This window comes from Trichechus manatus, unplaced genomic scaffold, assembly GCF_000243295.1.
Source record: "Trichechus manatus latirostris isolate Lorelei unplaced genomic scaffold, TriManLat1.0 scaffold00002, whole genome shotgun sequence".
In the NCBI taxonomy this organism is placed as follows: Eukaryota; Metazoa; Chordata; class Mammalia; order Sirenia; family Trichechidae; genus Trichechus; species Trichechus manatus.
Window position 1 is genome coordinate 28,803,051 of NW_004443938.1, and position 26,595 is coordinate 28,829,645.

At 37.8% G+C, this 26,595-nt stretch overlaps 1 protein-coding gene across 1 annotated transcript in view; it reads right to left on the minus strand.

Moving 5' to 3' along the window:
* The window catches only part of PEX3 (peroxisomal biogenesis factor 3), a 64,263-nt gene that overhangs the window by 26,072 nt on the left and 11,596 nt on the right, over positions 1 to 26,595 (minus strand). The window contains exons 3-8 of the mRNA XM_004368862.3: positions 16,304 to 16,385; positions 9,220 to 9,263; positions 7,616 to 7,740; positions 6,867 to 6,933; positions 6,681 to 6,735; positions 5,972 to 6,140 (exon numbers count right to left, since the gene is read on the minus strand). Of these exons, the coding sequence (XP_004368919.1) occupies positions 5,972 to 6,140; positions 6,681 to 6,735; positions 6,867 to 6,933; positions 7,616 to 7,740; positions 9,220 to 9,263; positions 16,304 to 16,385 (542 nt within the window). The remainder of the gene's footprint in view (positions 1 to 5,971; positions 6,141 to 6,680; positions 6,736 to 6,866; positions 6,934 to 7,615; positions 7,741 to 9,219; positions 9,264 to 16,303; positions 16,386 to 26,595) is intronic.

The window sequence follows — 26,595 nt, forward strand, 5'->3', positions numbered from 1 at the left end:
GAGAAACTGAGCAATGAAGAAAGACAAAAAGAGAAAAAGAGGGAAAACAAAACAAAACAAATTTAAAGGAAAAAAAGGAACAAGAAAGGCCCCCAAAAAAATAGAAAAAAAAAAAAAAAAAACCAACGAGAAAAGAAATGTTCTCAGGGATCCCTCTGCACGTCTGTGCAAGCCAAGGGGGAAGTCTCCTTGCCAGGTGGCACCGCCTGGCCAGAAAGGGCTCCCAACTCAAGAAAAGGAAAAGAAAACAAACAAACAATTCAAAACAAATGAACAAAAGCCACGGGATCTCACCAGCGCGGCAGCCCAGACCGGGAAGCAGCTCCACACTCGAACGGAGCTCCACAGCCCCTCAGGAAGAAGCAACGATGGCGCATGGACCCAGGTATTTGAGCGAAAGGAGGCGGAGGTGGTGCGAGGTGAGGAAGAAATCAAAAGAAGCAGAAAAATAAGCAACACTAGCAGCCAACAAATGGCACTCAAGAGAGCCAGCTAGTGCGGGCTGGTGTTTCTCAGACAAGAGACTGTGTCCGCGGGAAGCAGAGGGGGCCGAGTCGGGGTGAAGAAGGGTGGGGGGTGGGAAAGCGTATATCGTAAATTACCGGTTGTTCTGTCTCCTGCTGGACACTACATGAGGCTGTTTTCTCGTACCCTTTGTTTGCTGGTCTCTGATAGGAGTCCAAGATGGTGGATCCGTGCTGCGTTAGCTGGTAGGGGACCTCTGCATGAATCTCTCCTCGCTCTCCGTTCTCTGTCAGTTTTCTCACTCCATTTGGTGCTTGGCTGAGTTCTTTATCTCTTCATTTGATCTTTTAGGGTTTCAGGATTGTTGTATTCTCTGTTCGGCTTAGTTTTTCGGATCTTTGCTGTGGAGGGACGGCATGTTGCTTCTGCCTAGAGGGCCATTTTGCCGGAACTCCGCAACTGATTTTCGTATGTTGATCTTGTATCTTGCTACTCTGCTGAATTTATTAGCTCCAGTAGTTTTCTTGTGTAATCTTTTGGGGTTCTCTATGTATAGAATCATATCATCTGCAAATGTGGATAGTTTTTCTTCTTCCTTTCCAGTTTGGATGCCCTTTATTTCTTTCTCTTACTGATCTTACTGCTCTAGCTAGGACTTCCAGCACAATGTTAAATAGGAGTGGTGATAAAAGGCATCCTTGTCTTGTTCCTGTTCTCAGTGGGAATGCTTTCAGCTTCTCTCCATTGAGAATGATGTTGGCTATTGGATTTGTATAGATGCTTTTTATTATATTGAGGAATTTCCCTTCTATTCCTATTTTATTGAGAGTTTTTATCAGGAATGGGCATTGGTCTTTGTCAAGTGCCTTTTTTGCACTGATTGAGATGATCATGTGATTTTCTTTTCTTTGTTCTATTTAAGTGGTGGATTATGTTGATGGGTTTTCTAATGTTGAACCATCCTTGCATTCCTGGTATGAATCCCACTTGGTTGTGATATATATATATATTTGATATGATGCTGAATTCTATTGGTTAGAATATGGTTGAGAATTTTTGCATCTATATATCATGAAGAAACCATGGTGGCGTAGCGGTTAAGAGCTACGGCTGCTAACCAAAAGGTCAGTAGTTCAAATCCACCAGGCTCTCCTTGGAAACTCTATGGGGCAGTTCTGTGCTGGCTTCATAGAATGAATTCGGGAATATTCCTTCCTTTTCTATGCTGTGAAATAGTTTGAATAGTACTGGTGTGAGCTCTTCTCTGAATGTTTGGTAGAATTCTCCACTGAAGCCATCCTGCCAGGGCTTTTTTTTTGTTGTTGGGAGTTTTTTAAAATTACCTGTTCAATTTCTTCTCTTGTAATGGGTCTGTTCAGATTTTCTATCTCCACTTGTGCTAGTTTAGGTAGGTGGTATGTTTCTAGAAATTTGTCTATTTCCTTTAGGTTCTCAAATTTTTCATAGTATTCTGTTACGATCCTTTTTATTTCAGTTGGGTCTGTTGTAGTGTCCCCCATCTCATTTCTTATTTGGTTTATTTACATCTCCTGTTTTTCTTTTGTCAGTTTGGCCAATGGTTTGTTGATTTTGTTGATCTTTTCAAAGATTCAACTTTTGGTCTTGTTGATTCTATTGTTTTCCTGTTCTCTATTTCATTTATTTCTGCTCTAATCTTTATTATTTCCTTTCTTCTGGTGGCTGTGGGCTTCTTTCGCTGTTCCCTTTGTATTCGTTCGAGTTGTAGCCTAATTTTTTGATTTTGGACCATTCTGCTTTCTTTTATGTGTGCGTTTATTGCTATAAATGGACCTGAGTATTGCCTTTGCTCTGCTGCAAAGGTTTTAGTATGATGTGTTTTCACTGTCATTTAGTCTTAGGAATTTTTTTATTCCTTCGATTTCTTGTATTACCCAGTTGTTTTTAAGCAAGGTGTTATTCAATTTGCATGTTTCTGACTTTTTTTCCTTGCTCTTCCTGTTAATGATTTCTACTTTTATGGTGTTGTGACCAGAAAGTATGTTTTGTATTATTTTGATGTTTTGGATTTTATTGAGGGTTGCTCTGTGGCCTAAAATGTGGTCTATTCTGGAGAATGCCGGTGTGTGTTGGAAAAGAATTTATACTTTGCTGCTGTTGGGTAGAGCGTTCTATATATGTCTATGAGGTTAAGTTGGTTGATTGTGGCCTTTAGAGTTTCTGAATCTTTGTTGCATTTCTTTCTAGATGCTCTGTCCTTTACTGAAAGTGATGTGTTGAAATCTACTAAAATTGTGGAACTATTTCTCTTTTCAGTGCTTGTTAGAGTCTGTTTTATGTATTTTGGAGCCCTGTCATTGGGTGTGTAGATATTTATTAGTTATGTCTTCTTGGTGGACTGTCCCTTTAATCATTATATAATGTCCTTCTTTGTCTTTTATGGTTGATTTTCCTTAAAGTCTATTTTATCTGAGATTAGTACTGCCACTCCCACTCTTTTTTAGTTACTGTTTGCTTATTTTTTCCATCCTTTGACTTTTAATATATTTTTGTTTTTGTATCTAACGTGTGTCTCCTGTAGACAGCATATTGATGGGTCATGCTTTTTTATCCATTCTGCCACTCTCTGTCTCCTAACACATGTATTTAAGCCATTTACATTCAGTGTGATTATTGACAAGTATGAGTTTATTGCTGTCATATTGTACTTTTTTGGGGTGATGAGTTTTTCTTGGTTACTCTTACTTTCTTGTGCTGAGTTCCTTTTGTTTGTGGATTTTCTTTTCTTTTGTAATTATATATTTTCTGTTTACTGAGACTTCATGTTTTTCCTCCTTTTTATTCTGATGAGTAGGTTTGTTAACTTTCTTTGTGGTTACCTTGAAATTTACCCTTATCTTCCTAAGTTTGAAGCAAGCATTTATTACTTAGTATTGCTTTGACTTCATCCGCTTCTGAAAGTTTTATACCTGCACCGTTTATTCCCCCTTTCATTGTTTTTGATGTTGTCATCATTTACAGATTGACATCTGTTTCCCTGTTTTCAGTCTTTTAGCTTTGTTTTATTCTTTAGACTTCTTTACCTAGGTTGGTATCTGGCTGAGGCTGTCCTGTGTCCTAGACTCTGGTTGTTGTCTGATGTTGTTGGTTCTTTAACTGAAGGGCTCCTTTTAATTTTTCTTGTAAGTTTGGTTTTGTTTTTACATATTCCCTTAATTTCCATTTATCTGGAAATTCCCTAATTTTGCCATTGTTTTTGAGAGAGAGTTTTGTAGGATACATTATTCCTGTTTGGCAGTTTTTTTCTGTCAAGATTTTATACATGTTATCCCATTGTCTTCTTGCCTGCATAGTTTCTGCGAAGTAATCAGAGTTTATTCTTATTGTTTCCCCTTTGTAAGTGACTTTATTTTTCACAAGCTGATTTCAGGAGTCTTTTACTGTTTTTGGTTTCAGCAAGTATGATTTTGATATGTCTTGAAATAAAAAATGTCATGGTGGAAGTCAGCGAGTAGGGGTAGGGGAAGCCTGGGGTGGCGGCAGGACAATGGCTCTCAACTCATGGTGGTGTGGTATGGCCTGGCAGGAAGTGGTAGAGGTGGTGTATGGGGCTAGATGGGAGGGAGAAGGTAAAGGAAGAAAGGGGAAAAAGAAAAAAAATGGTGCAGAGGGAGCTGGTCTATGGAGGCAGGGCGGACCCAGGGTGGCGGTGGGCTGGTGGCTCTCTTATCATGGCCACGTGGTGTGGCCCCATGGGAAGGGGTAGAAGTAGCATACAGGGCTAGGTGAGAGGGAGAAAGAAAAGGAGGAAAGGGAAGAAAAATAGTGTGGCAGGAGCTGGTGGGTTGGGACGGGGCAGACCCAGGGTGATGGCAGGCTGGCAGCTCTCTAGCCAAGCGGTGTAGCGTGGCCTGTCAGGAAGGGGTAGGGTGGCGTATGAGGCTAGATGAGAGGGAGAAAGAAAAAGAAAGAAAAGGGGAAAAAAATGGCACGGCAGGAGCTGGCGAGTGAGGGCAGGGCAGACCCAGGCTGGCGGTGGGCTGGTAACTCTTTAGCCAAGTGGTGCTGCGTGGCCTGCTGTGAAGGGGTGGGGGTGGCATATGAGGCAGAAGCGTGAGGGGTAGTAAACCATGTTTCTCTGGTTACTGGGTGCTGTCTCCTGTTGGGAGCTCCATGAAGTTGCCTCCCTTTACTCCCTATTCAGGGTCATTGCTGGCTGTACCCCAAATTGGTAATGCTATGCTGTGTAAGTTGGCAGGGGACCTGCACTTAGTATTTCTCCTCATTCTGTTTTCCTTCAGTTTCTTCTTCCATTTGGTGTTTGATCTAGTTTTTTATCCCTTCATTTGATACTTAGGATTCCAGGACTGATGTTTTTACCTGATTTACTTAGTTTTTTGGGTCTTTGCTCCAGAGGGATGGCATGATGTGTCTGTCTAGGGCACCATGTTGGCTCTGCCTCTGGGAGTTCTATATTGTAAGTCAGCTGTCTTCCGCTGCTTGTAGTAGTTCTGTCTTATCTGTTCTGCTTGTTCAGTTTAGCTTCTACCTTTTAAGTTTTGAGGTTCCCTTATATGTCCTGAAATTTTTCTTTGCCTATTCATAAATGTGGGGTCCCTCAGCAACCAAACAGGTCCAACCTTAGGGTCTCTAGGGGAGAGACAAACCTGCAGACAATGTAAAACATGGCAGTCTTTGTTCTATGGGTCCTCTGTGCTGAAGTGTGCCATAGAGGCCTCTCTGTTCTAAGACTTCTCAAGTTGCCAAGTGAGTGAATGGTAGTCTTCTCCCTACTGCAAAGAATGGGTCTGATCCAGCTTACAAATGATGAACCTTTAATTACTTAAAAATGACATAAATAACCTGCAATGTCTGGCATTTATTATTGTTAATCAATGAATAGTTATATCACAACTGCCCAGGACACACCAGTGTGTAGCAACGCCATGGATGATAATTGCTAAATTAGGCCTCCCTTGTTTCTCATCTGAATGACTCCAACTTCCTTCAGTCCATTTTCAGATTGCCATCATTTATTTAAAAAGTAAACGCGATTGTGTTACTGGCCTGACTAATACCTTTGACTACAAGTTGAAATTCAAACTCTTTCTTTATCTTGGCATACAAAAGTCTTCACAATATTGCCCAACCGTCATCTATATATTCTGTGACTAGATCTTATATAAATACTCCAGTTATACTACACTGAATTTGTCTCCTGAGTTCTCAAAGTGTAACGAACATGATTTACTCATGTTATATCCCCAATATACATCACAGTGTCTACCACATAACTGATGCTCAATAAAATTTGCTGCATATCTAAAAATATAAATGTTTGAAACTGCAAATCAGCCATATTTACTGTTTGTTTTCTAAATTAATGAGATTTTATTTAAAATACTGAAATATACATTTTCAATCACTTACCTTTTAAGATACTCAGAAATTCAAATTTCAAGAGATAGTAAAAAAATTTGAAATATACAGTATACCTCATTTGGTTAAATAGTTATGAATTAAGCACCTGAACTGCTAATGGAGTTTCTTCATCTGGCATCATATAATGGCATAATAAAGATTTGGATCCATCTTTATTAACTGAAGAAGAAGATTTATGCTGCTCAACGAGATTTCTGATTTTTTTTAGTTTTTGCTCCAAGTCCAAAAGGGACAAAGAATGTTTAAGAGAAACACTAGAAACAGAGAAAAGGAAATTGTGATAAATTAAAACTATACAACACATACTATACACACTCTTAACAGGCTAGTATCTGAAATCCTGTTTTGTCCAGTCAAACCTGAAACTGATGACTGAAATCACTAGAAGGATTGAGAAATCAGCCCCCAGTTATAAGCCATTAACAGAGCCAAGAAATCTATAATGCAATATTGCAGATTTCACAAGACAATTCTCACTGTAATTATACAGCAATAATATTACCAGCAGAAACCAGAAGCAGATTTTAAAGTATGTCGTCCATCTCATAACCCAAAGATTTCTGATTTGTTTGGGAATCAATAAGAAATGAAACATTAAAACCTTTTTCTCAGTATCAAATAGTTTATACTGATGAAGAAAAAGAATTCCATGACCCAATACCCCAGGGTGGTGTATGTATTAATCTACAAAGAATTTCACAAACTACCACTTACCAAGTCACTAGCTTCATTAGAACAATGCTAATTTTTCTTTTATTCATTAGAATCAGAAAAGCCAAAGCCAAATGTCTTACCTCCCTAAAATCTTCTGCACAGCTTGTTTAATGACAGTGATCAATTCAGTCAGGCCTATAAATGGAAAACAAACTTCAAAGTCTTGTCCACTTTTTAAATGATAATATAATAATTCAAATCAATAAATTAAATAATACAAATCAATAAATTAAAATTAGTATAAAGGTAACATATAAGAATCTTACCATCTCCAAGGAGGTGCTGAATACTTGATAAATATTGCTGTTGGACTTCTGGGGGAGCAAGAACTGTCTATACAAAAGAGAAATAACATTATATTATCCAAGTTTTTTTTAAAATCAGTAAATGTGTATTATTTTCAGTATAACTGGAACTGATTTGGGACCTGGAATGAAAGCAGAAATAATACACCCACCCCACACTTATCGAGATGGTTAGGTTGCAAAAACCAGGTTGTTACGTGAAAATCGGCATTATGTGAAAATATGGGATCACCATATCAGATCTCAAAATGGAAGATGACTACAACATTACATAACTGCCAAATTACATCATTGCATAACTCCTAAATTACATCATTACATAACTGCTCACTGAGAATTGTGGCCCAACCAAGCTGACACATAACCTTAACCATCACAGCCAGTGTTACTCTTACCTTGCACCTCAGCGAGGTGCTAGATGTATGTCGTTAACGCGCAAAATAGTCAGATAGTAGATTTTTTACAATCATAGTAAATGCAAAATGTCAGATGATGAGATATTCGATAAGTGAGGAGTGGGTACATTCTTTAACATATGAAAAAGTTCAGTTTTAAAATATGAAAAGTAATTACAATGCTATAAGTTCACAATCATCTGAAGTGTAAAGATACTTATTTCATAAAAAATTGTTATCAGGATAAATAACATTCAGTCAAATTTTGAATCTTTTGAAAGAAGGGGCAGTATTTAGTTAATCTATTAAACTTACAGTGCCATTTCTGCCAACTGCAGCATTATCCAGGTAAATGTATCCACCAATAATGTTTAACTGGACTCGCAAAAGAACAACCAGCATACAAGTACTGTATACAGCTACAATGCTTCTTGTGAAACCTTCATGAGAGAAAGAAAACTATTTGGTATTGTTATTAAAACATACAAATGTGTAAAATCACAAACCATCTCTATGGTTATTTTTTCATATGATGACTTTAAAAATGTTTGCAACAGTTTCAAGTACAAAAATGTATCTGTTCACAATATCTCATAATAACTATCATCTTATAACTTGTTTAACAAAAATTAGACATGATTTCTTGTTCAAAACAATAGCCAATCTAAATATACTAGGTGATAGAGTTATATATCATTACCTTCTAAAGGAAAACAAGAAAGGACCGGGAGGCATCAAGAGTTGCAGCCTCAGAACTCTTAGAGCTGTCTAGGGAGTAAGTTTAGAGTGAGAAGAGGAAAGGGCTGAGCATGGAAGAACTGTGGTCTTCATTGGCAGGAAAAGGGAGATGAGCCTGTAAAAGGACCAGAAGAAGGTCCAGAAATATAGGGGGAAACTGGGTGACTAGGCTTCCCAGAAGCCAAGGACAAGGTTTCAACACAGAAGAAAGCGAAACTGTTGATGACTTTTGAGAGGTCTAGCAGGGTAAGGAAAATATACGGATTTAGCAACACAGAGGTTACTCCTGATGCTTGTGAGATCTGCTTGGGTGGAAACATAAAAGTGGAGCAAGGCTGTAATGCATCAAAGAGTGAGTGGGAATGAAGAAGAGAAAAAAGGAAATCTGGCCATAAAGGGTGTGAGAAAGTACAAGTCAAAAGGAAATACAGGGTACTAAACCAAAAACCAAACCTGTTGCCATCAAGTCGATTCCAACTCATAGAGACCCTATAGGACAGAGTAGAACTGTCTCACAGGTTTTCCAAGGCTATAATCCTTATGGAAGCGGACTGTCACATCTTTCTCCCATAGAGCGGCTGGTAGGTTTGAACCACCGACCTTTTGGTTAGCAGCCAAGTGCTTAACCACTGTGGCACCAGGGTTCCAAAAACAAAAACAAAAATAAAAAAACCAAACCCATCGATGTGAAGTCAATTCTGACTCATAGCACCAGGGCTCTAGAGGGATTTAACTTGTTTACAAATAGGCAAGACTTAAGCATCATTCAGTCAATAAGGATGAGTTGAATGAATGGGGAAACAACAATAAATGACAGTATAAGTGAAGTTCTGAGACATAAGCAGATATATATGCCCCAAAGTAATTTTTTGTTTCAAATTTTCATCACTAATGAAACTTTCAAAACAGCAAAGTAGAGTTCTGTCTGAGTTGGAGTAAAAACGTCCTTTAAAGTATTGTCTAGGAAATCTTACATAATCACCATCATAATAATGACACTAACATCTACTGAGTGCTTTCTATGGCCAGATACTGATCTACTTACTTTATGAGAATTATTTTATTTAATCCTCACAATAACTCTATGAGGTAGGTAAAGAAGACTCATTCCCATAAGAGTACAAAAATGTCCCTTTATTAATGCTTTAAAGTTGTATGTTACACAGAATATGTAGGCTTACTTATTATCTTCAGATCCTCCCATATTTCTAGCTTGTTTGAAGGCCTAAAAAAAAAAAAAACAACCAGAAAACATGAAAATAATAACCTAGATAATCTAATAGAAAAATTACAATTTCATAGACTTATGTTCACCTTTTTAAAATTAAAAAATACAAGATCACTGCAGAAAACTTGGAAAACATAACAAAGCCCACGAAATAAAGCAAAATAAAACAGTTGTAATTCTAGTGACCAATGATAGCAATAATTTAGACTGGAATGTGTCTTTCCAGTCTTCCCTACCTCCCCCCAGCCCCAAGCATATGCACACATGTGTTATAAAATCATACAGGAAAAGCAGAAAAAAAACGCTTAGTTCTTTTCTTTTACTTACCAGTTTTACAAATAACAAGGTGGGTCCTAGAATCCTTCAAAAGTAACTAATGAGTTTTTTTTTTTTTGCTTGAAAGTATCTTTAAGAACACATGAATTTAAACACATATTTATTTGATGTGTTTCAACCCATTGCAGTTATTATCTTTACTGATGTTCAAATTGCCCATCTTTGGCCACTGGGGGACTATTCAGGTTAGCTCTGGGAGTTTTTTTGACTCTACCCTATTAGTCTTTGATAGTTTCCTTGCTTTCTCATACGAACAGTTGTTTTGGGTTCATCTTGTTCAGGTCTTGCTGCAGACCTGCGATCACCCATTTCTCCAAGGAGCCCTGGTTCCTTGTAGCCAGAAATGGTAGTTAGAGACTACAACCTTGCAATTAAGGATATTCATTGCTACTGGATAGGATTTTTCAGTGGACAAAGCCAGAGAAATGTATGTTTATGGACTTATTAATTTATTTTTATGTACATACATTCAAAGTGATAAAAATATTGAGTTCCTACTGATACTTTCAATTCAAAATTAGGAGCACAGGGTTTTTTTTTAACTTAATCTCCTTGACCTCACATCTGTATTGCTTTTTGCTCACACTAGAAATCAATGAAACCAACATAATTCCTAAATTGTTTTATCTCTCAATTCATGTACTACAGTCTCAGAATAATAGCAATATGAAATGAGTTTCTGCTTTTTTGTTTTTTCAATTCTGTTTGTCCATAGACTATATATCCTACTATGGATACACAGATAAATTTTTTGTATTTTAAAGTCAGTTGGCAGAGTTTTTGTCTTTGTGGTTATACCACCAACATCTACATTTAAGATAATTTTACTTTCAATTTTATTGCTTTTTAAGCATTTACTGTATTTTTATGCAAACAACATCTATTCTTACTTTTTTGCCAATTGTGCAACTCCCTCATGTGTTGTTTCCCTAAGGTCTTACATGCTTGGGTGCATAATTTACATGGGTGTGTTATCTGCAAAAAAATATAGTATTACAGTTTTATAGTTATGTAATTATTTATATGAATCCAAAGTTAAATTTATACAACACGGTATATTCAAAGAAGTCTACTCCAATTTCCCTTTACTAATTTTCTCCCTTCTGTATGTTGTTGTTGTTACGTGCTGCTGAGTTGCTTCCAACTCATAGCGACCCTAAGTACAACAGAACAAAACAATGCCCAGTCCTGCGCCATCCTCACAATCCTTGCTATGTTTGAGCCCACTGTTGCAGCCACTTTGTCAATCCATCTCATTAAGGGTCTTCCTCTTTCTCACTGACCCTCTACCTTACCAAGCATGCTGTCCTTTTCCAGGGACTGGTGCCTCCTGATAACGTGTCCAAAGTACGTGAGACGAAGTCTTGCCGTCCTTACTTCCAAGAAGCACTCTGGCTGTACTTTTTCCAAGACAGACTTGTTCGTTCTTCTGGCAGTCCATGGTATATTAAATGTTTTTCACCAACCCCATACATAATTCAGAGGCATCAATTCTTTTTCAGTCTTCCTTATTCATTGTCCTGTTTTCGCATGCATATGAGGTGACTGAAAATACCATGGCTTGAGTCAGGCGCACCTTAGTCCTCAAAGTGACATCTTTGCTTTTCAACAGCTTAGAGAGGTCTTTTGCAGCAGGTTTCCCCAATGCAATATATCATTTGATTTTTGTTTTTTTAATTGCACTTTATGTGAAAGTTTACAGCTCAAGTTAATTTCTCATACAAAAATTTATACACATATTGTTATGTGACCCTAGCTGCAACCCATATATTGTGACAGCACACTCGCCCTTTCCACCCTGGGCTTCCTGCATCCATTCAACCTGCTCCTATTCCTTTCTGCCTTCTCGTCTCGCCTCCAGACAGGAGTTGCCCATTTAGTCTCATGTATCTACTTGAACTAAGAAACACACTCTTTATGAGTATTATTTTATGTTTTATAGTCCAGTCTAATCTTTGTCTGAAGAGTTGGCTTTGAGAATGGTTTTAGTTCTGTGTTAACAGAGAGGTCAGGGGCCATGTCTTCTGGGGTTCCTCTAGTCTCACTCTGACCATGAAGTCTGGTCTTTTTCGTGAATTTGAGTTCTTCCCCACACTTTTCTCCTGCTCTGTCAGGGACTGTCTGTTGTGTTCCCTGTCAGGGCAGTCATTGGTGATAGCTGGGCACCAACTATTTCTTCTGGTCTCAGGTTGATGGAGTCTCTGGTTTATGTGGCCCTTTGGACTTTTGGGCTAATATTTTCCTTGTGTCTTTGATGTTCTTCATTCTCCTTTGCTCTAGGTGGGCTGGAACCAACTGATGCATCTTAGATGACTGCTTGCAAGCTTTTAAGACCCCAGATGCCACTCACCAAAGTAGAACCAAATGCAGAACATTTTCTTAATAAACTTTGTTAGGCCTATTAACCTAGATGTCCCCTGAAACCATGGTCCCCAGACCCCTGCCCCTACTACTCTATCCCTCAGAGTGTTTGGTTGTGTTCAGGAAACTTCTTAGCTTTTGGTTTAGTCATTGTTTGATTTCTTGACTGCTGCTTCCATGAGTGTTGACTGTGGATCCAAGTAAAATGAAATCCTTGATAACTTCCATTTTTTCTCCATTTATCACGATGTTGCTTATTGGTCCAGTTGTGAGGATTTTTGTTTTATTTATGTTGAGGTGTAATCCATACTGAAGACTGTAATCTTTGATCTTCATCAGTAAGGGCTTCAAGTCCTCTTTGCTTTCAGCAAGGAAGGTTGTGTTATCTGCAAATCGTAGGTCGTTAATGAGTCTTCCTCCAATCCTGATGCCGTGTTCTTCCTATAGTTCAGCTTCTCGGATTATTTGTTCAGCATACAGATTGAATAAGTATGGTGAAAGGATACAACCCTGACACACACCTTTCCTGACTTAAAACCACTCAGTTTCTCCTTGTTCCGTTCAAGTGACTGCCTCTTGGTCTATGTACAGGTTCCTCATGAGCACAATTAAATGTTCTAAAATTCCCATTCTTCACAATGTTATTCATAATTTGTTATGATCCACAAAATATAGATCTTTCTGTATAGGTGATTATTAGAAAAAATGATGCTTTAACTTTCCATTGTTTTGTTTTACATAAACGAATATGTATGTCCATTCCTATCTGTCCCCCTTAGATAAATGATAGCCTTCTATACACATTTTTCTCTATTTTTAAAAACACATAGCAATATATCCTGGATCATTTCATAGTAGAATATAGACACAGTTATTTATTTATTAAACTGTGGCATAATATATAGTACTCCATTGTGTGGACTGCACGTACTATGTAGATGCAGTTCAGCACTTTTTAAACCATCTACGTAAAATGACCAGACTTTTTTTTTAATTTCAATCTGTCATAAACCAGCATCTTTGTAAAATACAATGAAAATAAATTACTAAAAAAATGAAATAAGAAAACCACAAAGATATACAAAATACGAAACAATACTTTTTATTATTATAATCAGGTGTAATTTTATATACCCACTCCTCACTTATCGACATAGTTAGGTTCCAAAGACCAGGTCATTATGTGAAAATTGGCTTTATATGTAAACAGAGGATGACCACATCAGATCACAAAATGGACGATGACTACATCATTACATAACTGTCAAACCACTGAGAATCATGGCTTAGCCACATTAACACATAACCTTAACCATCATAGCCAGTGTTACTCTTGCCTCGCACCATGGCATTCATTACTGCCAGACATATGTCGTTAATGTACAAAACAGTTAGATAGTAGATTTTTTTACTATTGTTGAAAATATGAAATGTCAAATAATGAGATAATAAGTGAGGAGTAGATGTATTTCAATAAGAAATTGTGTTACCATTACAGTAGTGATATATTATTAGTTTCTTTGCTCCTGAACAGACTCTAGGGCTTCGGTCACCCCTTCCTAGATGGCAGAGGTGCCGATCCTACAAGCAAGATACTGCTTCAAACTGAAGCTGATTATGTTTGATCTTTGTGGTGAAATGCCATATTTACTCTCATTAAACTGGGAATCTATCACAATTCAAGGGTTAGGTATTTTAACGCAAGTAAATTACATCATCTTTTGGATGCCATCTCAGAAAAATTTCCAAGTGTTTCTTAAAGAAATTCTACATGAAACAAGGTAAGAAAATAGTGGCTCCAGAAATTTCAGTAATATGAAGTGCTTAGGAGGAACGATCTGTGAAAGAGCAAATTTATCTTGAAGCTGTGTTTGCTGGAATTGCATTTTATTTGGGGTGACTTTGTGGGAGAGGACAGAGTTATAGCCAGCCAGGACATTTTTTGGTGCTGACACTCACTATTATTAGACCTTAAAATCAGATAAAAAAATATTGACCCTATTATCTTTTTTTTTTTTTTAGCAGAATGTTAAAAAAGTTTTATTTTTTGTTGTTATGAATATACACAGCAGAACATCCTATCATCTTTAAAAAAAAAAATGACTCCAAATCTATATAGAAGAACCGGAAAAGTACTTTCTGTACAAGATTCCTCTCAAATAATTTGTCTAACGGAAATCAACCCTAAGTTAAATACAACCAGACTCTTTAATGTCACTAAAATATCTGTTTAAGAATTAAACTAGTCCTTTTAAAGTGTTCTTCCTCTGTTGTGATGGAGAGTGTTTAAGATTCTTTGTATTGAAATTTCATTGCCATTACCAATCTTTAATAAGAATGCAAATTATTAAAAACAGTGATAGCTGTTTAGTTGCTATTATAAAACTGACAATATAAGACTATCAAATCTTTTAGTTTTGATTAGTTACTATCATGACTAGTTAAAAGAAAAAAATTAACCTTCTTAGTAAACTTATATGAGACCAGAGTTGACTGAAAACTAACATAAAAGCAGTCACAGAGTGAAGGCCTTATTTAGTCACACTTTTGTGGGCTCAAACTCCTCTTTATCCAAGTATTTTTCAAATGAACTTTTTTTTCCTCAAATTGCAAATAGTATTTTCAAATAAAATGAAAAGCAGGAAAAAAATAACACTGAAATACTTAAAGAGGAAACAATGAATGAGGAGAGCTGCTGCACATCTTAAACTCTCTGGAATTTAAGAAATTCTCTCTGTGTATTACATAAGAAAAGCGAAATCACACCTTTTCTTTAAAGCTGTCCAGGATTATCCATCAAAGTTCATCCCTTTCTTTTCTATACTACACATCCTTCCCCCATGTTTTGCTTCTACTTTTGCACAGCACTAAATGTAATTTGGTTTTAATTATGATAATTTATTTTGTCTATTTCCTCCTCTCGATGACAAGATCTTAAAGAGAGAGCGAGAGATCCTGTCTTAATTATCTTGAGTCTCCAAAGCATATGGAACACAGGGCCTTGCAGAAAACAGATTCACCAAGAAGGAAGAATGCCACCATGTTTATTAGGTCTATCATTATGTTCCTTTTATAAAAGTGGCATTCACTTATTTCATTTGTCTTGCCTTTCCAATAAGATCAACACTTAAGAAAATTATAATCTATTTCTTTTCTATTCCCTGTTTAGGCACATACAGGTGGTAGTATTTATCTGACTGAGACCAATCTGCTTATGTTTCTCCTACAGCATCCCTATAATTTATAAATTAAAATGTACATCTACAAGTAGGAGTGAAATGCTGTCAATCTCAAAGCATGAGATCTAGATGAAATTTAGGGGGGAAAACCTTTATCATCAGCATTATATTTTAATCAGACAAAAAAGATACCAAATACACAAATTCATTGTTATTTTGGGAATATTTTCTGAATGCAGACATTTTTTTCAAGAAAATTTTCCACCTTGTTATTTAACCTTTCGGCACTAAGTGCCCAGTTGCAAAATGGTGATGATAACAACTGCCTCACGGGGACATTGTGAAAATCAAATGGAAGCATGTATGTAAAGTACCCAGCACCGGGCCTGGAACAGAGACATTCCAGAAATAGCACTTCTTCCCCTGGCTATCTGGAGGATGATTACAAGGCGAGTGAATATTTCAGTAAGGCCAAAACTAAAAGTTATTTAGTGAAAGCATTCCCCTCCCCCTCATCTTGTTCATTAAACAGCAAGGCCATTTCCTTCTAGAAGTTCGCTTAAATAAACACAGCATCAAACAAATTGTAATACTCCAACACATACTGCACTCCATATATAAGATCATATATGTGAAAGTGCTTTGTAACTCTCATGGTAACATAAGTTATTATTATTGCATACTCATGTTATATTTGATCTTTGTTTTGTACATAATTTAAAATGTGTGTTCATATGCTTTATTTAAAATGCATGTATATGTGACTAATCTATTACAGTAAATTTCTGTAAGCTCTTTAAGAAGTATAATATTTAACATAACTTTGTCAACCTTACAGCATCTGGTTCAGGAACACATCCCATAAGCCCTCAATAACTGAATGTTTCAATAATGTCAAAGTGATATAAGATTTAGTTATTTATATGAAAAGCAGAATGCAAGCAAGTATTGTATCCCTAAATGCTTTCTGCAACAAGGTAGAGAATAAGTAAATGGACAAATAAAATATGGAGTCAGTTAATATTTTTTTCTCACCAAGTCTATTATAACCTTCAACTAGAAAGAAATATAGGGCCACGAAGTCTTTTGGAAAGTATTTCAGTTCATTCTATAAACCTTCAGTGCAGTGGATAAATGAAAATTGTTGTAACATGCATTTACTTGTTTTTTAGCAGAGCTGTGAGGCTCTCAGAATTGAGTTGCTGCATTAAGGCCTCTCTCAGTGTTGGAAGCATGGACAGCACTGTAATAGAAACAGAAAATAAAGACGGTCACAAGGGATATGACTGCCCTCACCGAGAAATAAATGCACATTGTTTTAGGCTATATGGCAGGACTAGCAACTGGTAAGAGAATTCAAATTATTATTAGTCCTATTAATATAAAACTATTATATATTAATAAATTATTTATCTACTTATGTAAAGTGAGAAAAATTATACATACACTATGAACACAGCAATGTAAACAACTACATATAGAAGAAAGAATGGAAAGGTTTATTCCCAAATGTTACCAGTGATGGTCTTTGGACTACGGATTATGGATAATTCCTTTTTTTTAAACCTTCTTTTCTCGGTATTCTACAAAATTATTTACAATAAATGTTTATTTTTTATATAATAAAAATGATCAGAAACAATATTTTTATCTTCAGCTACCCTTTCTGATTCATATTTAATTTCTAATTTTAGAAAAAGTTGATTTCTTAAAAACTACAAAACCACAAGCATTTATTATAATCTAGATAAAAGTACATCAGGCTAGGATTTAGGAGCTGCTGAGTTTTAGTTCTAGTTCTGCTAATGGCTATTGCTTGTCCTTAACTCCCAGGAATAATGTGATATTCAATGCTGCACTCTGTGGTGTCAGCATATTTTCTCAAGTCTTACGTTTAAACTACCTAAGTTATTTAGACCACTATATAAAACAGCAGTTTAGAGCCAATGTCAAGAGGTAGATTAGCTCTTAGTATATATCTAGCCCAAACACAATGTTACCTTTCAAAGAAAAAGCAAGGACTAGAGTCCTGTATTCAGAAAACAGACTTAGTAGGGAACTACTCTGATTATGTGGTATAACAATATGATTTGAGAGGACTCTCTTCCATAATCTCCTGAGAGATAACAGCTTACTTCCCACTTCAGCCTATTCTACTTTTCTCTACTAGCCATCTGTACTAAAACTGAACAAATATGCTCAGTCTCTAGAAATATTGAACAAATATGCTCAGTCTCTAGAAATAGTTGAAGACTGCAGTCATGTCTTCCTTTAGCCATCTGGTATCCATGCTAAACATCCTCAGTTCACCCACAAATCATAGGACGATCCTTCACCAGCCTTGAATTTGTGTGACCTTGAACAGGTTACTTGATCTCTCTCCTCATCTGGAAATCAAGGATAATATAGGATCTAACTCATAGAGCTGTTACAGGATTGACACATAAAAAGCAATTAGAACAGTGCTTCTTTGCACATGGGAAATGCTAAGTGTGAACTATTATTACAATTCTTGGCTTTTTCCGACATACTCTAGTTTGTAAGCATCTTCTTAAAAGGTGATAGCCAGAAATGGACTACTGCAGAATATACTGTAATTACCTTTGATCTGAACCACAGATTATTATAGTTTTAGTCTAAGATAAAATTAGTATATCTAGAAGTCACATCACATTGTTTGTTCATAACAAGTTTACACTCAACTAAAATTCCCAGTCTTTAGTCATACACCTTGTTTCAAGCAAACTTGGATAATTCTATTTCTGTACAATTGACTTTTAATGAAGAACAATTATTTTATCTCAGACTAGAATTTTAATAGGACAAGACTATTTTGCATTCTGAAACCTCATTTGTGGGGTCAGCTATGTGTCCAAGCATTGTGTCATCTGTAAATCTAATAAGCACCCTTCCTAAATGTTTAGTAAAATCAGGAAGAAGGTAAGGTCAAAAGGTAACATTCTATTAGATGCTATCTTTCAAGCTGGGGCCAACTTCTTTGGTAAGAAAACTAGTTAAATTTACTAAAAGTACTGAATTTTTCTAGCTTATCCATTACCATCTTATCGAGAGGGTGGCAATTTAACCGTATTATTTGTAACTGCATTACCAATGCAGACCAGAAAGCTAATTTGGAAATTTTTCAGTGAACCTGTATTTTGGCTTCTAGTGACACCAAATTCTTTTTTTAAAATTGTCTGTTAATTGGTGTCTTAGTTATCTAGTGCTGCTAAAACAGAAATACCATAAGTGGATGGCTTTAATGAAGAGAAATATATTCTCTAACAGTCTAGGAGGCTAGAAGTCCAAATTCAGGGCTCTAGGGGAAGGTCCTTGTCATCAATCTTCCCCTGGTCTAGAAGCTTCTCAGCAGAGGGACCCCAGATTCAAAGGATGCACTCCCCTCCTGGTTCTTTATTCTTGGTGGCATGAGGTCCTCCTGATGTTCTGCTTGCTTCTCTCTTTTATATCTCAAAAGAGATTGACTCAAAATGCAACCTAATCGTGTAGATTGAGTCCTGTCTCATTAACGTAACTGCCTCTAATCCTGCCTCATTAACATCACAGAAGTAGGATTTACAATACATATGAAAATCACATCAGATGACAAAATGGTGGACATTCACACAATACTGGGAATCATGACCTAGCCAAGTTGACACACATTTTTTGGGGACACATTTCTATCCATACATTTGGCTATTTATCTGAGGGTTGTGAGAGTCATGGAAATGTGCCATCCAGATCATCTGTTGGGAGAGCATAGTTAATTGACAGCCTCAGCTGCCAGCCCTCCAGATCCATTCCCATATTTGTGCAGCTCCCAGCCAACGACTGTGCTCCATGGGGATACTGGAGCAGGCCCAATCTTGCAGGGCCCCTTTACCAGGGATCTTTGGCTTGCAGACTCCTCACTGGCCTGACAAAATTTCCTGGAACTGTGTGTAGTCTGAGACTCTTCTTACCTAATCTTCCTTCCTGTCTACTTCTCTTTCACAAGTGGCAGACTTGCACGGAAGTCTGAGGTTTTCCCTGCCTACTCCTGCTCCCTCCTCCTTTTTCTTCACAGGTGTTTCCCCCAATAACTCGCTTACAACTTAATCCCATTTCAACATCTGCTTCTCAGAAGTCCAAACTGATACAAGGGTCCACGTCAAACTGAGATGTATTTTGATACCCCAGGCGCTACTTTTTTCTAGCTTTTGAAAATCTGAGTAATCATCAGAAATGGACCTTTCCCATTCTCTAAAAATTCATTACAATGTCTTTGGCAGAGCACCACTACATTAAATGTTGACCATCAATTAAAAACTTAGGAAAATTTTAAAAAGGTATGATTTACTGAGTATTTACAATATGTCAAGCATTTTCATCTGCATTATCTCATCATATTTTCATAAAACCTTTATGAAGCAGGTTTTATGATGTTCATTTTATATAGGAGAGAACTGAGATTTACAGCTTTGCCCAAACACACACAAAACTGGGAAGTGAACCAAATATGTCTCTACCAAAGAGCCTGTGCTCTAACTCACTGTGTCTTATCACAGAGGTCATTATATAAAGTGTTTATGATTATAATTTGCCATATAGAATAACAGTATTTCTCTGTGTAATACTATTTGAAATACTAAAAATTATACTCCAGCTGTAACTTTGGATGTATCTCTTAATCTTCTTCAGAACCTCTTTATCTATAAAATGAAGCAAGTGAACTAAACTGACAGATGCGTGGGGGATGGACTGCCAAAAGAATGAACAAATCTGTCTTGGAAGAAGTACAAACAGAATGCTCCTTAGAAGCAAGGATAACTTTAATACTAAAGTCCTTTCAACTCTGAAATTCTACTTTTAAAATGGATCAAGGAAAATCTACCTTTACAAATACTTTCAAAATCAATTGTTCTTAAAAGAATTGTTAGAGAAAGGATTAAGCTTAAATAATAAAAAACAGGTTTGACATGGATTTGAGAACTTCAGGGAGTTATGATAAGTGGAACTTAACACTTTGAAGTTTTCAAATTATGTTGTTGTTGCTGTTGTTAGGTGCTGTCCAGTGGGATTTGACTCACAGTGACCCTATGAATAACAGAACGAAACACTGCCGAGTCCTGCACCATCCTCACAATCGTTATGCTTGAGCCCACTGTTGCAGCCACTGTATCAGTCCATCCTGTAGACGGTCTTCCTCTTTTTCACTGACCCTCTACTTTAACAAGCATGATGTCCTTCTCCAGGAACTGATCCCTCCTGATTACATGTCCAAAGTATGTGAAACGTACCCTCACCATCCTTGCTTCTAAGGAGCATTATGTATATACTTCTTCCAAGACACATTTGTTCGTTCCTTTGGCAGTCCATCCCCACGAGTCTGTCAGTTTGTCCTACTATGGGGGCTTGCACACTGCTGTGATGCTCGAAGCTATGCCACCGATATTCAAATACCAGCAGGGTCACTCATGGCAGACTGGTTTCAGCTGAGCTTCCAGACAAAGACAGACTAGGAAGAAGGACCCAGTGGTCTCCTAACGAAAAGACTTAGCTAGTGAAAACCTTACGAATAGCAGTGGAACATTGTCTGATATAATGCCAGAAGATGAGCCCCTCAGGTTGGAAGGCACTCAAAAGACAACTGGGGAAGAGCTGCCTCCTCAAAGTGGTGTCGACATTAATGACGTGGATAGAGTCAATCTTTTGGAAACTTCATTTGCTGATGTGGCACAACTCAAAATGAGAAGAAACAGCTGCAAACATCCGTTAATAATCAGAATGTGGAATGTATGAAGTATGAATCTAGGAAAATTGGAAATCGTCGAAAACGAAATGGAATGCATAAAGATCAAAATCCTAGGCATTAGTGAGCTGAAATGAATGGGTATTGGCCATTTTGAATCAGACAATCATATGGTATACTATGCTGGGAATGACACTTGAAGAGGAATGGCATTGCACTCATTGTCAAAAAGAACATTTCAAGATCTATCCTCAAGTACAGCGCTGTCAGTGATAGGATAATGTCCACACCTGCAAGGAAAACAAGTTAATTCAACTGTTATTCAAATTTACACATCAACCACCGAGGCCAAAGATGAAGAAATTGAAGATTTTTACCAACTTCTACAGTCTGAAATTGATCGAACACGCAACCAGGATGCGCTGACAATTACTGGTGATTGGAATGCAAAAGTTGGAAACAAGAAGGATTGGTAGTTGGAAAATACGGCCTTGGCGACAGAAATGATGTCAGAGATCACGACAGAATTTTGCAAGACCAGCGACCTCTTCATTGCAAACACCTTTTTTCACCAACATAAATGGCAACTATACATGTGGACCTCACCAGATGGAACACACAGGAATCAAATCGACTACATCTGTGGCGACCGACGATGGAAAAGCTCAATATCATCAGTCAGAACGAGGCCGGGGCCGACTGCAGAACAGACCATCAGTTGTTCTTATGCAAGTTCAAGTAGAAACTGAAGAAAATTACAAGTCCATGAGAGCCAAAGTACAACCGTGAGTATATTCCACCTGAATTTAGAGACCATCTCGAGAACAGATTTGACACATTGAACACTAATGACTGAAGATCAGACAAGTTGTGGAATGATGTCAAAAACATCATACAAGAAGAAAGCAAGAGGTCATTAAAAAGACAGGAAAGAAAGAAAAGACCAACAGGAATGTCAGAAGAGACTCTGAAACTTGGTCTTGAACATCGAGTAGCTAAAGAAAAAGGAAGAAATGCTGAAGTAAAAGAGCTGAACAGAAGATTTCAATGGGCGGCTCGAGAAGACAAAGTAAACTCGTGCAAACACCTGGAGACAGAAAACCAAAAGGGAAGGACATGACTGGCATTTCTCAAGCTGAAAGAACTGAAGAAAAAGTTCAGGCCTCAAGTTGCAATACTGAAGGAGTCTATGGGGAAAATATTAAACAACGTAGGAAGTATCAAAAGAAGATGGAAGGAATACACAGAGTCACTATACCAAAAAGAATTGGTCGATGTTCAACCATTTCAGGAGGTAGCATATGATCTGGAACTGATGATACTGAAGGAAGAGGTCCAAGCTGCACTGAAGGAATTGGCAAAAAACAAGGCTCCAGGAATTGACAGAATATCTGCTGAGATGTTTCAACAAATGAATGTAGCACTGGGGGCTCACTCATCTATGCCAAGAAATTTGGAAGACAGCTACCTGGCCAACTGACTGGAAGAGATCCATATTTAGGCCTAGTCCCAAGAAAGCTGATCTTACCAAATGTGGAAATTATCGAACAATATCAGTAATATCACACTCAAGTAAAATTTTGCTGAAGGTCATTCAAAAGTGGCTGTAGCAGTATATCAACAGGGAAGTGCCAGAAATTCAAGCCGGATTTAGAAGAGGACGTGGAACCAGGGATGTCACAGGTGATGTCAGATGGATCCTGGCTGAAAGCAGAGAATACCAGAACAACGTTTACCTGTGTTTTATTGACTATGCAAAGGCATGCAACTGTGTGGATCGTAACAGATTATGTATAACATTGAGAAGAATGGGAATTCCAGAACATTCAATTGTTCTCATGAGGAACCTGTACATAGATCAGGAGGCAGTCCTTTGAACAGAACAAGGGGATACTGCGTGGTTTAAGTCAAGAAAGGTGTGGGTCAGGGTTGTATCCTTTCATCATACTTGTTCAGTCCGTATGCTGTGCAGATTATCCAGCAGCTGGACTATATGAAGAAGAATGGAGCAGCAGGATTGGAGGAAGACTCATTAACAATCTGTGACGTGCAGACGACACAATCTTGCTTGCTGAAAGTGAAGAATATTGAATATACCATGGATTGCTAATTGTTGTTAGGTGCCACCGAGCCGGTTCTGACTCATAGCGACCCTATATACAACAGAACAAAACACTGCCCAGTCCTGCGCCATCCTCACAATCGTTACACTTGAGCCCATTGTTGCAGCCACTGTGTCAGTCCATCTCATTGAAGGTCTTCCTCTTTTTCACTGACCCTCTACTTTACCAAGTATGATGTCCTCCAGAGACTGATCCCTCCTGATTACACTTTCAAAGTATGTGAGATGTAGTCTCACCATCTTTGCTTTTAAGGAGCATTCTGGTTGTACTTCTTCCAAGACAGATTTATTTGTTTTTTTTGGTAGTCCATAGTCTATTCAATATTCTTTACCAATACCACAATTCAAAGGCATCAATTCTTCAGTCTTCCTTATTTATCATCTAGCTTTCGCAAGCCTATGAGGCGATTGAAGACACCATTACTTGGGTCAGGCTCACCTTAGTCTTCAAGGTGAAATCTTTGCTTTTCAACACTTTAAAAAGGTCTTTTGCAGCAGATTTGCCCAATGCAATACAGATTTTTGTTTCTTGACTGCTGCTTCCATGGGCATTGATTGTGGATCCAAGTAAAATGAAATTCTTGACAACTTCAATCTTTTCTCAGTTTATCATAATGTTGTTTCTTGGTCCAGTTGTGAGGATTTTTGTTTTCTTGTGTTGAACTGTAACCATACTGAAGGCTGTGGTCTTTGATCTTCATCAGTAAGTGCTTCAGGTCCTCTTCACTTTCAGCAAGCAAGATTGTGTCGTCTGCACGTCACAGATTGTTAATGAGTCTTCCTCCAATCCTGCTGCTCCATTCTTCTTCATATAGTCCAGCTGCTGGATAATCTGCACAGCATACGGACTGAACAAGTATGATGAAAGGATACAACCCTGACCCACACCTTTCTTGACTTAAACCACGCAGTATCCCCTTGTTCTGTTCAAAGGACTGCCTCCTGATCTATGTACAGGTTCCTCATGAGAACAATTGAATGTTCTGGAATTCCCATTCTTCTCAATGTTATACATAATCTGTTACGATCCACACAGTTGCATGCCTTTGCATAGTCAATAAAACACAGGTAAACGTTGTTCTGGTATTCTCTGCTTTCAGCCAGGATCCATCTGACATCACCTGTGACATCCCTGGTTCCACGTCCTCTTCTAAATCCGGCTTGAATTTCTGGCACTTCCCTGTTGATATACTGCTACAGCCACTTTTGAATGACCTTCAGCAAAATTTTACTTGAGTGTGATATTACTGATATTGTTCGATAATTTCCACATTTGGTAAGATCAGCTTTCTTGGGACTAGGCCTAAATATGGATCTCTTCCAGTCAGTTGGCCAGGTAGCTGTCTTCCAAATTTCTTGGCATAGATGAGTGAGCCCCCAGTGCTACATTCATTTGTTGAAACATCTCAGCAGATATTCTGTCAATTCCTGGAGCCTTGTTTTTTGCCAATTCCTTCAGTGCAGCTTGGACCTCTTCCTTCAGTATCATCAGTTCCAGATCATATGCTACCTCCTGAAATGGTTGAACATCGACCAATTCTTTTTGGTATAGTGACTCTGTGTATTCCTTCCATCTTCTTTTGATACTTCTTACGTTGTTTAATATTTTCCCCATAGACTCCTTCAGTATTGCAACTTGAGGCCTGAACTTTTTCCTCAGTTCTTTCAGCTTGAGAAATGCCAGTCATGTCCTTCCCTTTTGGTTTTCTGTCTCCAGGTGTTTGCACAAGTTTACTTTGTCTTCTCGAGCCGCCCATTGAAATCTTCTGTTCAGCTCTTTTACTTCAGCATTTCTTCCTTTTTCTTTAGCTACTCGATGTTCAAGACCAAGTTTCAGAGTCTCTTCTGACATTCCTGTTGGTCTTTTCTTTCTTTCCTGTCTTTTTAATGACCTCTTGCTTTCTTCTTGTATGATGTTTTTGACATCATTCCACAACTTGTCTGATCTTCAGTCATTAGTGTTCAATGTGTCAAATCTGTTCTCGAGATGGTCTCTAAATTCAGGTGGAATATACTCACGGTTGTACTTTGGCTCTCATGGACTTGTAATTTTCTTCAGTTTCTACTTGAACTTGCATAAGAACAACTGATGGTCTGTTCTGCAGTCGGCCCCGGCCTCGTTCTGACTGATGATATTGAGCTTTTCCATCGTCGGTCGCCACAGATGTAGTCGATTTGATTCCTGTGTGTTCCATCTGGTGAGGTCCACATGTATAGTTGCCATTTATGTTGGTGAAAAAAGGTGTTTGCAATGAAGAGGTCGCTGGTCTTGCAAAATTCTGTCGTGATCTCTGACATCATTTCTGTCGCCAAGGCCGTATTTTCCAACTACCAATCCTTCTTGTTTCCAACTTTTGCATTCCAATCACCAGTAATTGTCAGCGCATCCTGGTTGCGTGTTCGATCAATTTCAGACTGTAGAAGTTGGTAAAAATCTTCAATTTCTTCATCTTTGGCCTCGGTGGTTGATGTGTAAATTTGAATAACAGTTGAATTAACTTGTTTTCCTTGCAGGTGTGGACATTATCCTATCACTGACAGCACTGTACTTGAGAATAGATCTTGAAATGTTCTTTTTGACAATGAGTGCAATGCCATTCCTCTTCAAGTGTCATTCCCAGCATAGTATACCATATGATTGTCTGATTCAAAATGGCCAATACCCATTCATTTCAGCTCACTAATGCCTCGAATTTTGATCTTTATGCATTCCATTTCGTTTTTGACGATTTCCAATTTTCCTAGATTCATACTTCATACATTCCACATTCTGATTATTAACGGATGTTCGCAGCTGTTTCTTCTCATTTTGAGTTGTGCCACATCAGCAAATGAAGTTTCCAAAAGATTGACTCTATCCACGTCATTAACGTTGACACCACTTTGAGGAGGCAGCTCTTCCCCAGTTGTCTTTTGAGTGCCTTCTAACCTGAGGGGCTCGTTTTCTGGCACTATATCAGACAATGTTCCACCGCTATTCATAAGGTTTTCACTGGCTAACTCCTTTCATTAGGAGACCGCTGGGTCCTTCTTCCTAGTCTTAGTCTGGAAACTCAGCTGAAACCTGTCTGCCATGAGTGACCCTGCTGGTATTTGAATATCGGTGGCATAGCTTTGAGCATCACAGTAACATGCAAGCCCCCACAGTATGATAAACAGACATGTAGGGGAAGTGACGGACACGTTGTGCAAGTTCAATTTGTTATGCCCATCCTCCCAGTAGGTTTCTAGCTCTGGAGGTTATATTATTAACAGATGTTAAGAGGCCGGTTTCCAACCAAAAGGTCGGCAGTTCTAATCCACCAAGCTGTGCCTGGAAACCCCATGGTGCAGTTCTACTCTGTCCTACAGGTTTGCTGAGTTGAAACTTACTCTACAGCAACGGATTTTTTCTTTTTTTTAATTGTGTTAGGCTTACTAGTGTGTAGTTACCTATTGTAAATTTAACAAATTTACAAAATTTACAAATTTACTATGACCTACAAGGCCTGCTATGGACTGAATTGTGTACCCACAAAATATGTGTTCTTAAATTCTAGCCTGCAGCTATTATCACTTACGGAAATGGGTTATCTTTGTTATGTTAATGAGGCAAGA